Source organism: Indicator indicator, chromosome Z (assembly GCF_027791375.1).
Source record: "Indicator indicator isolate 239-I01 chromosome Z, UM_Iind_1.1, whole genome shotgun sequence".
Lineage (NCBI taxonomy): Eukaryota > Metazoa > Chordata > Aves > Piciformes > Indicatoridae > Indicator > Indicator indicator.
Genome location: NC_072053.1, coordinates 44738621 through 44756812, shown reverse-complemented (window position 1 = coordinate 44756812; position 18192 = coordinate 44738621). Strand labels below are relative to the sequence as shown.

At 39.1% G+C, this 18192-nt stretch overlaps 1 protein-coding gene across 1 annotated transcript in view; it reads right to left on the bottom strand.

Moving 5' to 3' along the window:
• The window catches only part of ADAMTSL1 (ADAMTS like 1), a 198913-nt gene that overhangs the window by 174793 nt on the left and 5928 nt on the right, over positions 1-18192 (bottom strand). Inside the window, exons 2-5 of the mRNA XM_054397580.1 lie at positions 14444-14496; positions 13619-13711; positions 11645-11772; positions 5037-5082 (exon numbers count right to left, since the gene is read on the bottom strand). Of these exons, the coding sequence (XP_054253555.1) occupies positions 5037-5082; positions 11645-11772; positions 13619-13711; positions 14444-14496 (320 nt within the window). The remainder of the gene's footprint in view (positions 1-5036; positions 5083-11644; positions 11773-13618; positions 13712-14443; positions 14497-18192) is intronic.

Genomic DNA, 18192 nt, shown 5'->3' with positions numbered 1-18192 from the left:
AAGTACCTTAGCCTTTTCCTTGTCTTCCTTGTTTGCCTCTTAATCCAATAAGGAATGGAGATTTTTCCCTGGTCCTATGCATAGAAAAGGGTTGCAGGTGGTGGTTACAATTTTTAGAGGTCTGCTTACTGTGGTCTACAAATTTTGTCTTAGACTTAATGGAACTGATCTAAAACTTGTTGAAAGAGCTAGCAATATTGTGCAACTTCCAGCATTGTCCATTTTTACGTCAAACAGCAAAATCTCAAGAGCAGCTATATATGTAATGGTTATGATCATGCTGGCAGGTATATTCAAGTAAATATGAATAGCAAAGTCCTTTGGGAATGAAGTATCAGTCTGATGTCCTTTTTTCCTGATCTTATTCAGAAGGCAGTGCAATAAAAGGAAAAAATATCAGGGAAAATGAAAAAGTTTTCAGTTACAAAAAGGGGCTTGATAACTGAAGAGCATGAAGAAAGCTTCTGTGAAGACAGTACACATTTTAAAGAGCATCTTTCAGATACAGTTTCATGTAACTGGGGGAAGAGAAAGCAAAAACCTGCACAGTAGCTGAAATCAAAAAGAGAGAAAGGATAAATAAGGTAGCATGATAGCCTAGTATGAAAGCTGGAAAGAAACTGGCTACTAAGGAAAAAAAAAAGGAAATAGTTAAAAAAAAAAAAAATCTATTCACAGTTTGGAAATATTTTTCTGAATGTTTCATAATGTTTAGTATAAAAACTCATCTACAAAAAAAAAAAAAAAAACAAAACATGTTCTCATTGCCTTCAGAGTGTTTTACTTTACATCTAAAGTAAAACAAATGACTGGCTCTCTCCTCCCCATGATTATATTCTGAAATAGCTGGAAACATACTTGGATTAAATATAAAAAGAAAAAAGCAGATGTATTTCAACCCCAAATTATCTTCAGATTCCCTCATTCCTTCTTTTATTACTTACACACGTGGCTTCACATACCTAATCTTTCCAGTTACTGATTAACATCAGGCAATGCAAGCGGTAAACATACTGGTCTGGATTTATTGTTTTAAGGACTGCTCATGCACTTTATGGACAGCAGTATCAATCTATGCAAAATGGCACAGCATATGTAGAGTAATACAGGCCACTGAAAAAAAAAGAATCAGCACTCTCTCCCCAAGTTTCTTTTTTTTATCATGTGTTCCACAAACCCCACCCCCACCTCACCTCCCCCCCACCCCAAACCCTGTAACTTAATTTCAGGATGAATTAAAACCAGCTGTAGCAAAACCTTGCAAACAATAGTGACTATGAAAAATGTGTTCATTGCCAGACTGGAAGGAGTATTCTTCTCCTTCTCCAATTCCACCTTTGAAAGAAAGAGTTTACTTTTAGTATATGTAACTACCCATCCTTCCCAGTAAAAGGACAGACACGTTAAAAAAAAAAAAACAAAGTCAGTTCATGGAAAGACAGTTTGCATATTATAAAAAGACTAGTTGTTTTAGGAACATCTATCCTCAAGTTAGGCACAAGGTAATGGTAATGAACACTTGCATTTCAGGACTTAGTGATTTCCACAAGAATCAGAAAGGAATTTTCCACAGTGTGTGATAGCTAAGCTTCATTTGCAGGGGTGCAATGGCGTGATTTGCTCTCATTTTTCTTTAAAGCAACAAATTGTCACCTAACAGATGAAAATGTAGATCTCGTTGAACCTGAAATCTCCACTCTCCTGATTTTTGGTGTCTTTGTGGATGAATTCTTAAAACACCAAGTCTGAATTAAGAAAAATACATACAATATTGCATATTTTTCCAGTGCAGCCATGCAATAAATTATTTTTTTCCAAGAACAAATTTGTGTATACGTATCCTTAGATTCTGGAAACAAACACAAGAGACTTCATTAAAGAGAAAGTACATGATTTGTTTTTACTATTCGGAAAGACAATTCAGAGGTACAGCTACACAGTTCAGTAACAAGATGGATTTCAGTGCAGAGATGTATGTCTGGGGTTCCCAAATTGCTTTATGTGTCCACTGGTGCTGCACAAGGTACCTATCCCCAGAAACACAGGACTCGAGTACAGGATCCTATCACAAGTTCTGACTTTGATCATGGTGGCAATGATCTTGCAATGACTGATATTATGATTACTTGTGCACAGCATCTCAGATTAGTAAAGATGATAAGTGGAAGGGCATAACAACTACTAAACAGCCAGCACACTTTTGAAAACAAAAAAAAGACATTTTCCTGTGAAATCAGATGTCTGAGAAATGAATACAGCCAAATATATTCTTTATGACACAAAGATCTGTTTGGAAGGCCTTGCCAAAGCATGATACATTCAAAAGCTTGAGAGTAGTTTGATTTATTACGAGTTTAGCAAGTTTACAAAAAATAAACAAATTAAAACTCATTTAACGCTTTCTTTAATGAAAAGAACAGTGTACCACAATCTGTTCTTTACTATTTCTGACGAAAGGGATTGATATCATAAATGAAGCCCTGGGTCTTCACAGTTCGGTAGCAAAACTGTCACTTATTTCAGCACAGCAAAGCAATTTGAAAGTTTCAGTTCAAATTATTTGGTATGAAATAACTGAGCTCTGCAGCTGCATGCCTCAGTGTCATGTTGGAAAGTCTGGAGCCAGCATTGCCAGATACAAAGCACATAAAGGAATTGCCTTACAAAAGATGCAAAGAATCATAGAATGGTAGGGGGTAGGAAGGGATTTCTGAAGACCATTAAGTCCAACCTGTCCTCCAAAGCACAATCACCTAGTGCAGGTCACATAGGAATGCACACAAACGGGTCTTGAAAAATCTCTAGAGACTACTTCATGACCTCTGTGGGCAGCCTGTTCCAGTGCTCCAGCACCCACACAGTAAAGAAATTTTTCCTTATGCTGCAGTTTGTACACACTGCCCCTTGTCCTATCACAGGACACCACTGAATGATGGAATTGATTTAGGGACCAGGACCCCAGACATTGTTTTACTGATAGAAGGAAATGCTTTAACCCTGGTGGGTCACAAACCGTGGGAACATAATGCAGCTGTGTAGAAAGAAAAACACAGATTGGTGACTCCTAATGGTCACTGTGACCTAAGGGAGTTATGCAGGGACCTGGTAACAGGAACTCGGTAAAAGTTGTAACATCAAAGATGCAGAGTTATAGAATCCTTTATCTCTTGCCTGAGGTTTGTTTAAGCCTTGGTAAAATATATGTGTTCACGTGATACTTTTTCTCTGTAGGCAGTTATGAGTTTACAACTGTCACTTGGACATATTAATAACCAATTACAAGCTGCCTTCTGATATTATGTTACCCTATATAAAGGAAAAGCTGTATACAATAACCTGACACCTTTCTTGCATCAAGCTGTGTCCTGTCTCTGCATCGCAGTAACTGAAAAGAGGCTGGTCCCTTCTTCTTGACACACATCCTTTATATATTTATAAATATGGATAAGATTCCCTCTCATTCTTCTCTTTTCTGAACTAAACAGCCACAGGTCACTCAGCCTTTCATCATAGAAGAGAAGTTCCAATCCCTTAATTATCCAGTTAGCCCTCTCTTGGACACTCTCTAGCGTATCTCTGTCTGTCTCAAACTGGACATTGTTGAAGGAAAAATGTTCAGGTGCACATTTCCAGAACTGAATCTAAGCTAAAAACAGCATTAAAAAAACCCCAAACATGCCTTGTCTTGAAAAGTTAAGCTCAAGGAGGGGGGTTTGCAAGGCTGATAAAACCCCAGTTTTCCATGGGGATGGTCTAGAAACAGCTAAGGGCAGCAGAGCACGATGCTAGTTTGTCTCATTGTTCTTAGCATACGCAGAGGCAGATCAAAAGGGGAAGTGAACTGTAACAATGTCCATGCATTCACAAACCAACAGGTTTGTGATGGGTCTAATTGTACTCTAATTAGCCTTTAACAGTATCTATCTTCTGAATTTTATTTTAATTTATTTAATTATATTCCACAGAGCTACAGCACGCAACTTGATAGGCAAATAATCAACCATGCCATTCCCCTCTACAGTTGTCTTATAGACCAAGTCCCACAGAGACAGACATCTGTTAATGAGCCAGCAGACTTATTTATGACTACTACTGTAGTCACCACTTAGTGAAGCAGATGACTGACAACACACCCAAAACATTTCAGTGAAAGAAGTGTGAGAATTTTCACTGTATGGGAGACTAACTTAGAAGCACTTTCTTTCATTTTGAAATGTGATCTATTGAAGAAAATATAAGCTAAATATGAGGGAGCATATCCAATTTTTAAACTTAAGCTTTTAAAGAAAGCACCTCTTGAAAGGCTTCTGAATATGTTCCTATCAGGCACAAGAAAGCTTAGCCCGGTGCACATTTTATTTCATTTTGCATCTTTTTTTGGTAAAACTGACATTTTTCCATGTAATTTGAGAGATTTTACTTTTCTTGGCACCCAATAAAACTTTCCATATGAAAGTCTTAATTTCAATTTTTACCAGTGAAAACAGACATTCAAGTTTCTTATTTTATCATTTTGAAAACTACATTCACCATGTGTAAAATTACAAGAAAGAGCTTTTGAAAAGGCCAAAAACACTGGTGCAGGGTATCTAAAATTGCTTTGCTAAACCATGTAACAGAACTTCAGTGCTGGGATGGCACAGGTGAACACAAACAAGTATCTCTAACTAACTTGTCTTCATTCCTTAACAGCTTAAGCCTCCTCCTGACAGACTGTTCAGTGTGAATTAGCTGGTTACCAAAGTAATACTGGTAGATGACTGATGTTGATTCTGCCAGGGCAGCTGCAAAAACCACTGAAACTCCCCTTGGAAAGGTTCTGACTCCAATCCCTTCCAAACTGTTTTAGCATCATGAGCCATAAACTCTATAGCTTTCCAAGAAACTGATGATTATTTGTCTGCAATCCTGTGGTATGAAAGTTGTTTAGATACCTACAAGTATTCTCATAGTCATGTTGCAAAATTAACTTATGTAATATGGCCAGGGGTGTCATATGTGATTATTGGTATGTATCAACTTTATACTTCACTTACCACATTGCTGCATGTCCTGTACCTGATGTTTCGTCCTTCACAGGTCCTGTGTCAAAAAATTAAAAACAAAGCCAAAACCATTAATAGCTGCATAAAAAAATCAAATGCATAATGCTTACTGTGTCAGCATCTTTCTTACAAAGATCACCTAATCTCCCACCAACCCTCTCCCCCAAATAAAGCACTTGTATCCCAGTAAGGGTATTGAGATATGAATTCTACAACTTCATCGTTTCCCACCTTTGCTTTAAGAATGACTTTCTAGAAGGTGTTATCAGTTTATAAATGAAGTTGGAGGTTAGAGTGCAGAACTTAGTTGGAAATCAACATATGAATCACATTAATAATCCTCAGTGTCCCCCAGCTATCCACAATGACTTCACAAGGACACAGCTCTGTGCTTGCCTAGGCATCTACCTTAGCATTAACAAAGTCTGAGCAGCTGGGCATTGTGTTCTTTGTCTGCTTTGAAACAGCTGCCCTGGGTGGAGGAAAACCTATTTGCAGCTGCATGAAACAGGCTAACAGGACAGGACGTTTTTCTAATTGGATAGAAGGGGAGAAGGAGAGCATAAAACTCAGCCCTCACCAGCTCTTTGCTATTCCCTGCTGAAGTACTGTGTCCAAAGAGCAACTGGGCCCTGAAGAGATCAAGGAAACTAAATGCTCTTATATGGTCTCCATGGCTCTCTTTTTTTCCCACTGCAGACCCACAGCTCTTGTGTTGGCAGGGCTCAATGAATAAAATTCAACACCCAGATACTTTTTGGCACTCAGCAACAGCTATTATGAGTATTTGACTGTAGCTGAAATTTCATGTCTTTCACAAGGGCCCCTGTGAAGGTTTCTCAGTAGATAACAGAATGCAAGGTTTGACTTTTAAAAAATTATCATTCAAAAGAACACAATTTCTCACATTTTTAATTTCTTAATTTCACTTTTTTTTCTCCCTTTTTTTTTTTTTTTTTTTTTTGGGCAGGATTTAACAAGCACACATTCCTTGAAGACTGAGTTCCTGCCAAGACTGACTCTTTAAATCCAAACCATTCTGAACTATCCAAGGAAAGCATCTGCACCCATTTGTGTCTTTATTCTTTCCTTTTGTTTTATTTTTTCTCATTTATTTTTTAAACAGAAAAACTTTTTCCATACAGAATTGACTGAACAGATGTCCTTAACATTATTGCAGTCATCCTTCCTCCCCGTTTTATCCACAAGACTTAACAGAAAAATACCTCTAGTAGTCGTTTACACCCATGTAAGTACAAAATGAGGGTAAGATACAGTTTTGCAAATGTATCACAGTACTACAAATCATCACAAGAGAAGATAAACAAATAAATAAATCCTAGTAGTTTTTTTCAGAAGAAATGTAAGCAGAAAGATGTCATATTCCATTGTACAGCATTTGGCATATAAAGAATGCTAACAAAAGCATAATAGAAATACCACTAATTCGCTGCTTTTGTAATGTTACATAATTAATCCAAGTAAATTTTGGTCATTTCAGGCATACACAGAAGTGAAAAGTGTGCACAGAGTATCAGACACTAAAAAAAAAAAAAAAATATGTTTTAGCATTCACTATAGGCTATGAATGAAAAACCTGAAAGAAATCCAAGTAACATCCCCAGTCATTCCTGAGCAACATAGACAAGCTGGTAGAAGTAGGGTGGTATGGGCCAAGCCTGTTTGCACTCCACTGCATTCAGTAGAGGAGCCCTTGCCTTACACCAACAGGTAGCAAAAAAATTTTACATTTTGCACCATGCAGGCAGTCCTTATTCAGGCCTTGTGCACCAAAGTGAATAGCTTGTTCAGCAGGCTTGATACATGACTCATCTGTGTCTCAGAAATTCCATACAACTCATCAGGCATCGTTTTGCTTTACGTTGATACGCTGTTGTCACAATTTCAATTACTGTAATTTATTAGCCTCAGAACTGTTGAACTGCCAGGGAAAATTACATTTCATTTCTATAAACTGCCACGTAGTTCCTTCATGCTGTCTATTTTAGATGAAAACCTATTTATCCTTCACTTATTCTTTGAGTTAGGAAATAACATGTACTTTCATTATATGGTGGGTTCAAATTCCCCCCCCCACATTAGAAATATGCCACAGAACTAATCAGACTTTTCTTCCAATTTCCCTCCTTTGGCTAATAGCCAGGGTTGTTCAGAAAAAAAAAAATACAATTTTGGATGCAGCTAGTGCCATGATGACTCATACACACTAGAAGCCACTCTTGCAAAACTTCTTTGTCCCCTACTGCAAGACCAAATGTGGGGTTTTAGGGCTTTAACTTCTCAATTATCAGTCATCGACTAAAAGGAGGCAAACTGTTTTCAGCCTAAGCTGGTATATTGTCACAATATATTTGCAGAGTAGTTTGTGTTTCAGGACAGTGTTCCACATTGCCTTAAACTCAACATGTACTTTTGGATCCAAAATCACAGGATTTGTAGTTCAAGAAGAAAAAAAAATGTTTAAAAGATTGAAAAAAAGGTAAATAATAGATTTTTGAAGGCGTAAATTTTGATTTTTAAAAATAAATTGTTTCTGACCTTCTCTATGCTTAAATAAGGAAGATGAAACCATGTAGTGAACTTAACTCTTCTAGAATGAAATGCATCTTGCATGACACCGGGTCAGACTAAGTTTCCTCCTCTAGGAAGGGCTTGAATTAATGTTAGGCTCCCATATCTCACATGGATAGTTTGCAGAATGCCAGATTACAGAGCATTTCACATACAAAGGAAGACCACAGCAAATTAGTATTATGAGAACCACAAAAACCATCAGAGGGCAGGAATACCTTCCCTGTGAAGAAAGGTTATGGTAGTTGGGATTGAAGAAAGGATCACAAGGAAAGAGACAATAAATTCATTTATTGTCATTACAAGATCACCCATCTAGTTGACCAAAGTAACCCAGTAGATGTACTTTTTGTGACCTTAGCTTTTGATGCCGTCTGTCTGTACAAAATGTCCCATGTGGGGACAAGCTGTGAGAGATGATGTGATTCATCCTGGAGAAGAGAAAGCTCCAGGGAGACCTTATAGTGGCCTTACTGTACCTGAAGCAGACCTACAAGAAAGCTGAGGAGGGACTTTTTACAAGGGCTTGTAGCGGGAAGATGAAGGAGATGGAAGCAAAAACTGAAATAAGCTCTATTCTGCTCAGTAATTTGTACAACAGAAGTCCAAGGTCTGTCTCAATTTTTAAGTAAATATAATGCTAAACTTAAAATCCAAGTTAGTGGAAGCTACTCAGAGGAAGAGCTTTGTGTGGATTGGAGGTTATTGTTGTTTTTATAACATCCCCAACAAAATTCTCAAATCCAAACTGTCTCTTTCGTCAAAATTCCAGAATTTAAAATTATGACAGTAGCCTAATTGTGAAAAAGTAGTTGTTTAGTTTCACTATCACCATGAAAGGGATTTAGTCTTTCAGAAACATTGTTTACTTTTTCCTTCAAACTTCTGAACAGTCAAACAGGCTGTGACCGAGGCAAATTATTAAAAAAAGGTGGGTTTTTTCCCCTGTTTTCTAACACTATCTCTTTGATATAAAATGTAGATGTATGTATAGCCATTATACTATTTTGGGTCCAGCGAATTTACTCGAGATATACAGCAGAGTTTCACAGAGTAAACTCCAGTACAATGGCCTTTTTGTCAGTTTTATAGTTGTCCCCTTCACATTCAAGGGGGTCAGACTTGTATGCGAATCATACAATAGTTTGGATTAGAAAGGACTTTTAGAGATCATCTAATCCAATTCCCCTACCCTGGGCAGGGACATCCTTCACAGATAGGTTACCTGTCATAGAACTGTTAAGGTTGGAAGAGACATTTGAGATCAAGTACAACCACTTGCTTAGAGCTTTCAATCCCACCACTACTACTAAGCCATGTCCCTAAGCACCATATCCATACATCTTTTAAATACCTCCAGAGATGACCACTACCAACCTGGTACAACTTACAACTTTTTCCTCTTGTCCTCTCACATGTTGAATGTGAGAAGAGACTGACCACACCTTCTTACAACTTCCTTTGAGGTAGTTATAGAGTTACAGAGGTCTCCTGCAGCCTCCTTTTCTGAAGACTAAGCAGCCCCAGTTCCCTCAGCAATTCCTCATAAGACTTGTGTTCAATATTCTTCACCAGCATAGCTGTTCTTTTTTGGACATGCTTCAGCACCTCAGTGTCCTTCTTGAAGTGAGGGAGAATGGCTTTAAGCTGGTAGAGGGCAGATTTAGACTGCATATTGGGAAGAAATTTGATTCTCTGTAGAAGCACGAGAGCTACTAGTTTGGCCTTGAAGAAAAAGTAGTCTATGGTTCTCCTATTGGTTTTGACCAGCAGTGCATGGAATCATAGAATCAGTCAGGGTTGGAAGGGACCACAAGCATCATCTAGTTCCAACCCTCCTGCCATGGGCAAGGATACCTAACACTACACAGGCAGGCCAGAGCCTCATCCTGCCTGGTCTTAAACACCTCCAGGGATGGGGCCTCAACCACTTCCCTGGACAACCCATTCCAGGCTCTCACCACTCTCATGGTGAAGAACTTCTTCCTCACATCCAGCCTGAATCTCCCCACTTCCAGCTTTATTCCATTCCCCCTAGTCCTATCACTACCTGAGATCCTAAAAAGTCCCTCCCCAGCTTTCTTGTAACCCCCTTCAGATGCTGGAAGGCCACAATAAGGTCACCTTGGAGCCTTCTTTTCTCCAGACTGAACAGCCCCAACTCTTTCATCCTGTCCTCATAGGAAAGGTGCTCCAGCCCTCTGATCATCCTGGTGGCCCATGATAGTCTGTGATGGGGAGGAGACAAATGAGGTATTTCTCTTTCCCAAGCTATTTATCCACTCAGACAAACCACTATCACCTTTCCCCTGCGCCCCCAAAAAACACCAACCAACCAAACCAACCCCCCCAAAGAAAAAAAAATCTCACAAAAATAAACAAACAAACAAAAAAGCACAAAACCAACCAAACAAAAAGACACCCAAAACTCTGGATGATAAAAATAAATTCCTTTTCATCCCACATACAGCTGGGCTGGGAGGTTCTGTTTCAACAACGCTGAAGCAAAGAACTGTAACATTTAAAGGTGGTCTCTCTTTTAGTTTAAATAACAAAAATATCTGAAGTTATAAAGGGTTAATGCCAGCAAAAAAGCATGAAAACTGTCATTTAAAACTGAGGTTTAGCTCAGTCTTTAACTACTCATTAGCAAATTGTTACCTTCCTAGGGCTTATTCAGCTACTGAAGTGACCTAGTGTTGCATGCTGGTAGCACAGGATGCCAGGATGCACGGTTTGCTTGAGCTGACAGCTCCTGTCTGCCTGCTTCTATGATTGGCATATTTATTTATATCACTGCCACACAAAATGTCCTTGGTACAATCGAGACCAGCTGTTCTAGTGAAATGTTCTGTTAAACAGCCCCTACCCTGAAATGTTTGTGTTCTAAACCGCTAGAAAATAAAATTCTCACAAACGCTTTCCATTCCTTCATCACAGCTGTGAAGGCCTAATACAAAACACATTCCCAAAACAAACAACACAAGCACTAGTACAACTTTGGCAAACAAAAGATAGAAAGAAAGCCAGTTTCCTTTATTTAGTTGCACATACTAATGGTGTTTAGGAATGGGCAATTAGTCTTTGCATTTCCTGAAAGCAGATGCACTGGGCTTTCTCTGTCTTTTCATGTAATGCTCTGAAAGTCACCTCATAAGACATTAAGCATTGTGAGCAGTCCTTCCAAGATGACAAAAATTTAGGATTAATTCGTTCCAAAATGTCAAAATGTCTTGTTGGTCTTCATTTACCAGAAATACCTAGACTCTTCCTTCATGTTGCCATACATAGCAAATATGTGTGATAAAATGTGCCAACAAAGAAATTTTTCTAGAGATGGACATCTTGTTCTAGCCTTTGCCAGGTTTGAAATAACTTATGTCCATAGACTTATTTCCAAACGTCAAAGTCTGGATGAGCTTCTTTTCCCTCTTGCCTTTTTAATTTTTTTCTTACTGACTTAAAATGCTTGCCTCCCACAAAAATTAATAGTTTACACCGTTTATTTAATTGACAATTACATACTGACTAGGAAAATGGAAAAAACTATTACACATGAAATACTTGTGTTAAGTCAAATATGACCCCGCATGTAAAACCGGAATTTTTCTACTTTGATTTTTTTCCCCCCATGGGAATGCAATATAAAAGTATTGTGGTTTGATAATTTCAGGAGATACTTTTGCCTATCTTTTCTCCTTCCAGCAGAATTTTGTTCACTATCAGTTCAATAATTGCTAGACCCAGGAGACTAAACTGCTCAGAGACAAAGCTAAAATATACAATAATCTATTCTGATCTTATGGTTCAATGTCTTCTTCTGTTTCTTGTCCTCACTAAACAGCATCACGTATCAAAATGTCAGATGTAGGAAACCATCATTTTTTGACAGTGACTTGGAAATTCTAGCATATCTCAAGACTTCTCCTGATTACTTCTTATAGCCTGACACATACAAGTAGGCTGAGTTCCCCCATCAGCAAAGTAAAAAATGTTCACCCACTTACTTGCTGCTCAAACAACGTCTCAATGAATACGAAGCCCCTCCTCCACAAGTGCGTGAACATTCGCTCCATGAGCCCCAGGCATCCCACAGTGAGTCTGGGTCTTCCTCTGAGCGAGCTGTTCTGAAGCTCTGAAGAGAAAGAAATAAAAAAATAAAAATCAGGAGTAATCATTTAAAGGACAAAACACATTGTTGGTAATGTAACCTCTCTTTTTACTGGTATCATCTTCGTCAGTGAAAGCATTGTATAAATATGTTATTCTCTCACATTAGTACTGATTGGCAGACAGTTCTTGCCATCGTTTCAGTATTATGCTCTGTCTCAATGTGAGACTGATGATGACTTAAAAAAGAGCACTTTGAACAACAGTGAGCAAGAGATTTTCCTGATTAAAAGGAAGGTGTTGTGCATTATACAAGCCAGAAATTGTGCTTTGAAGTTTTGTCACTATGTTAGAAACTATGAAAGGGCATATTAAAAGTGCCTTCCAAGATGCTCTTGAGGAGAAAAACAATCACAACCTAGTAAATCAATGTGATACAAAGACATTCAACACAACATTCACGCACTCACTATGAGAAACTGGAACTATTTTTTTTTTTTTCTGTCTGAAAATTTCCCATAAAACTTGCTGGACAAAGTTTCTCTGACAGTTTTATCCTTACTATTTATGAACTTTAAAAGAAAGCATATGCTACCTGAAGACTAGAATTCTCCGATGCCAGGCATAGATCCAGGCAGTGCTGTTGTTAATGCCAGTGACTGTGCAACAACGGGGGTGGGGTGGGCTTTGGGTGGGGGGGGGGGGGGGGGGGGGGGTGGGGGGGGGGGGGGGGGGGGGGGGGGGGGGGGGGGGGGGGGTGGGGGGGGGGGGGGGGGGGGGGAGGGGGTGGGGGGGGGGGGGGGGGGGGGAGTTGAGGGGGGGGGGGGGGGGGGGTGGGATGGTGGGGGTGGGTGGGGGGGGGGGGGGGGGGGGGTGGGGGGTGTGGGTTTTGGGGGGTTGGGGGGGGTGGGGGGTGTGGGGGGGGTTGGTGTTGGGGGTGGGGTTTTGTATTGGGTCTTCTGGGGGGTGGTGGGTAGGGCGTGGGGAGGGTAATTGTCTGGTGGTTATGGGGTGTGGGGGGGGGTGGAGTTTCTGATGGGTGGAGTTTTCGGTGGGTAAGTTGTGGATAAGGTGGATGGGATTTTGTAATTGATGGGAGGCGGGTTATTGATGGTAGGGACTATAACTACGTAATAGAGAGTAGAATCTGCATAGCAAGAATGCAAGAAGATTCATGTCAAGTTCATATTCTATCGTACAGGTATTAACCACATAATAATGTATTCATGCAGTTGTATCATCTCCAACTCGACAAATGACAGTGTAACCCTCTTGCAGGAGACAAATCTAAGCATTTGAATCTTTATGATCATAGAATCATATCATAAAGCTAATGATTGTAGTCTCCCTAGATATAACATAGCAGTATCTGGTATGATCACCATCAAACGATCGAATAGTGAGATTTATGTGCTAAAATATAGTAACTGATACGATTATTGGACTCAACGAGACTCAGCATGCACTGGATGGAACAATGTCGGATGTATTGCCTGAATGGAGGAGAACTGCTGACGGCTAATGGTCTCGTGCCCAGAGTAGGCGAACGATCATCGCAGTGGCTTAAGATGTCAGAAAAATCTGAATGGTGGTACTAGGCTTGCGGCACATTTTTAGACCCATCAATTGATCAGTTGATCGGCATTAAATGCAGAAGTGTCATGTGAAAATGCACCTATGGCTATGAAGGTAGACTCCACAATAACAGCTATCATAGACTGGAAGTAAAAATGCAAGCAAGTTCGCATCAAAATGACCAACAATGAGAACAAGGGCAGAGACGTCCACGACCATGCAAAGAGAGACGCAATTTTTCTGACTCTTGAAGGATAAAAGTACGTCTCACTCTTCACATAGATACATCAACTAACATTAGTGGCTATCCGTTGACGGAAGGTTATATTAGGATAAGAGAGCACAGAATTGAGCATACTGATTGTCGAATTTCGATAGCGGTAGAACGTCTACAACCGATTGATGCACGCATAGCTATCATTCAGATAGGCACCCAGTACCTCAAAGCCTAGTCCCCTCATATCTATATACTCCAAATGCAATGGAACATGCGGTTACACAAGATGAAGCTTTCTCACACTGCAATCAGGCACAACCGCCGCCTAGGTCCTCTCCTCAGGGTTATATCCTACGAGACTATCACAGTTTAGCACAATATTTACCCACACTAGCTAATGCTTCTCATCTGGGTTATTGAGGCAGACACTTCATTATTCAGCAAATTACCTAAACTAGGTACTAAGTCCATGAAGATTAAATATGGCAATAATCGATAATTTAACAAATGACTCAGAATCTGTGTATATAACTGAATGTTAACTATGTATTGCATGAAATGAATATATTCTAAATGCTTAATACAGATCTGTGTACTCTGCAATGGTACAGCACTTCTATTTGCATGAATGAAAATTAAATGCGTGTAACTAGTCTTGGTCATTATCATAGAGACTATTGGGTTTGTAGATATGGGCTCTAGACATGAGACTGTACTTAATACATTTATAGGGTGTAGTCCATCCATAGGTAAGAGCATTAGCATCTATGTAATATTCCTATACGGTATGCCATATGATAAGATTATGTGCCACAGTGCTACTTCACTTGGCATTAACAACAGCTACTGCTACTTGACATCGTTAGTGCCTGGCATTCGTAGTAAGTGCTTACCTAAGTCGTACCTTGGCCATTGTGATAGCATACTGAGCTATCTTTGCCACTTTTGGAACTATGCCTGAAACAGTCGAGGACAGAAATATCAGTAGTCTTAACGGATAGGTAAGCACACTGATCAGCTGCTTAAACTTCTTGTCCCTTTAAGCAGATTGTCATTTAATGGGGAATAATGTTTAACAGACGAGGAAGAAAAAAAAAACTGACTACAAAATAGAGTATTCACTAGTATGTTCCTAGCCTACATGTTTATATGGAAAGTGGTATTCGATGACAGTAAAATAAAATGAAAGAAATAGTGTGTCTTGCAGATATGTCTCTATTGTAAGTTTGAGCTTGCGTACGATATGTAGTGTTTTTACTATGGTACTGTTGATTAGTTTCATTTCTTCTTACAATGCATTATACTAACAGGCGCATCTTTTAGTGATGGTGTTTTGATGCACAGACGCAACTTCTCAATGAAAGTCATACCTCCTTTGTCGAAATTAGTCATAACTTATATTATTAGAGACCACTTTCAAAAACTTCATAAATTTGCACGAATTTAACACAAAGGCTGTGTGATCAAAACAGCACAACACAAAACCGCACAATTATCTGGTCCATTGCCTATTTAAGATCGAACGAGCGAAAACACTCTCTATCGCCACTTAATAATCTGTATTTGTAAATCCTCAAGAAGTCGTCTCTTTGTTTGCAAACACGTACGATCTTAGTCTCAGATCTCACAATGAGACAGAGCATAAAACTGACCAGACGTGCTCCTTTTGCATTTAGTAAAGTTCATGCTCCATGCAAATCATCTCACGTACTAATGTTGAGAGAAAAACAAATTTTAACACCCAAATAAAAATTTGGGCAATCTACTACTGAACGAATGTTGAGTAAGAGAATAATACTGAAACGACGGCATAGAAACTGTCTGCCAATCAGTAAACAAATCGTGAGACTGAATGACCATAATTCTAATCGAGAAGGCATCAGACTACTCCACCGACGCTAGCCACTGCCAAAACCGAGTTAGTAATGCGTCCTTATAAATGAAGAGTTACGTTAGCATTACCCCCCTATATTTTATAAAATATTATTGTGTTCCTTATGTATCCACTTTATAACCTTATAACTTACACATCGAACTCGAGTTTTTATTCTCTTTTATAGCTTCTCATTAGTCAGCGAATTCGTATCAGCCCATAAGCTTCGAACTGTGGGATGCCTGTCAGAAGCAGCTCTGACTACAGTGGAGCAAGGAAGACATGTTCACTCCAGACTCCACTGTGGGAAATCCTGGGTCTCCACATTGTGGATGGGAGAGGGGCTGTCGTGAATATCATTCAACTGAGACTGATGTTTAGAGCAGCAAGCTAAGCACATTGTGGAGAGGTGCTTTCGTATAAGCAATTGAGTATTTTACTAAAACGTTGTTTGATTTGCAGCTGATTGGGCAAGTGAAGGATGAGGTGCCACATTTCATGGTTACACTCTTGCTACTTGATATGTGTGCAGGCTATAGGGGGAGAACTCAGTAATGTTCCAAACGGACGATTGTCAGTTGTCATGAGCTATGAGAGAATAGTGACTAGAATATTCCCGTAGATGAGAAGTGCCTCTGAGACAAGAGGCAACAAACAAAGTAACGTATTTCCCAAGTTTCCTACACTGCGTCGACCTTTTGACTACAGAATAGTTGATTCCAACGATCTGTCCATATAGTGATGGCCTACATAAACAGAATCGAGACACTAGTTTACTAAGAATGAACCATAAGATGTACAGATAAATACGAGATAATGTACGAGATCATTATTAGAGAAACCGCAACAGTTATGTCTAGCCATGAGTCCAGGATTACGTCCGAGTATGACCTGGGTCTAGAGCTCTATCTTTAATGTCTAGGACATCTGGAAGGTGAAGCCAGTTAAGTCTCACTTCTGCTCTGGGACTGAGAGCAATTAAGTTTGTGAAGAACATAAGAATAAGGCTGACCAAGTATAACCTACAATTCTGCTCTGAGCAGGGTGTTATTAGCACAAACAGACAACAGGCATACTCAAATATGTCTCGATGTGCCATGTAATCCCAATCTACATCAAGGGACGGGACAATCAATAAACACAATTTAGTAGATTGCAAATTTCCCGGTTTTCAACCCCAAGATGGGGGGAACGACAGGGCGGTAATTCATACATCAGGAAGTTGAACAATTAATCTCCCGGTTCTAATACAATGCGGTAGATTCAACAATTTGTAGTACTTTCAAAGGCTTCTTTTTCCACAAATAATTTTCAACGTCTTAGATTCAAGTAATAGTTTACTTCCTGCTTATCAATTACTAAGATCAGAACTATTGTGTAATACTATTAATAAGACATATAAATAATGTGACGGGTAGGTAAACACTATGACTTTATTCAAATTGATTCTGAGTGAAGAGAAAGCAACAGACTATATATTCAAAGGGTCAGAGAGGGAAAAGACTCTCTACAAACAGACTAAAAAAATATGACAAAAAAGGCATTAATGGCAGGGTAAATTATCAAAAAGTGCTGCAACACCCCGTAAACTTTGGTTGTGATCTTCAAGTGTTATGCGAAACGTTGGAAGTCTATATGGCAAACAGTGAACTGAGATCACTTATCAGAAGTACCACCTGTGCACTCATAGACCTCAAGAACAAATTTGATTCTCTTGCTTGGCTCTCTAGCAGATATTACTAATCTTTAACTCCAACTAAATTATATATGTGATTTCGGCACCATATGTTATTAGGCAACAGTGCAACGGAAGAAGCATTCCCATATTGAGGCTATTATGTACTGGTAGGACCTACAATGAAGAGCGACAAACAAGAGACCAAACGGATATTTTGCATGCTAAAATATATAAATATTGGTAACCGCACTAACTAAGACCCCTAAAATAATTTGATCGAATTTTTGGACACACCTGTAATTACAGGCACTACGGAAACATGTCTTGCTCACAATTGCTAGCGAATTGGAATGATGAACTTATCTGCTCAGGTACGCCAATACAGAATGCGTCTAAAAATCATTGAAACTAGTATAACAGAGAAGTGACTTTACAGAAATCCGCGAGTGCAACTGGCAGTCATTCAGAAGACAAAGACACCAGACGAGCTAAGCCTAATGCCCCAGACAACTGCTTCTCTCAATACAGGACAATGCAAGAATAGTTAGACTAGAAAGTCACCATACAAAATAAAGGAAACTGGCTTTCTTTCTATTCCTTTTGTTTAAACACGCGACTTCAAGTATAGTTGCATATCTTAAAATAAAGCATAACGTGGGGCTTGTCCCTGTGATGTTTTCGTATGCTGTGGTATTCTATGTTTTGTTCTAGTACTTAAAGTTGTACTGCCATAGTGCTACTGTGTTGTGCTTGGTTGTATGGGAAATGGTGGTATTAGTGAGAGAAGTTCGTTGTGGTAGTGACCAAAATATCACAAAATTTTATCTGTGCTTATGATGGGGATTGTCTATATGTTGAATAGTTTTATGTATTTTTTAGTTTGTTTGTCTCTAGTTCGGTTTATTTTTTTTTATGGGTATTAGAATTTAATTTTTCAATGGCGGTTTAGGAAAGCACAAACATTATCAGGGTAGGGGCTGTTTTATACAGAACATTTTCACTAGAACAGCTGGTCCTCGATGTACCAATGACAATTTTTGTGGCAGTGGATATAAAAAAATATGCCATCATAGAAGCAGGCAGACAGGAGCTAAGTTACTAC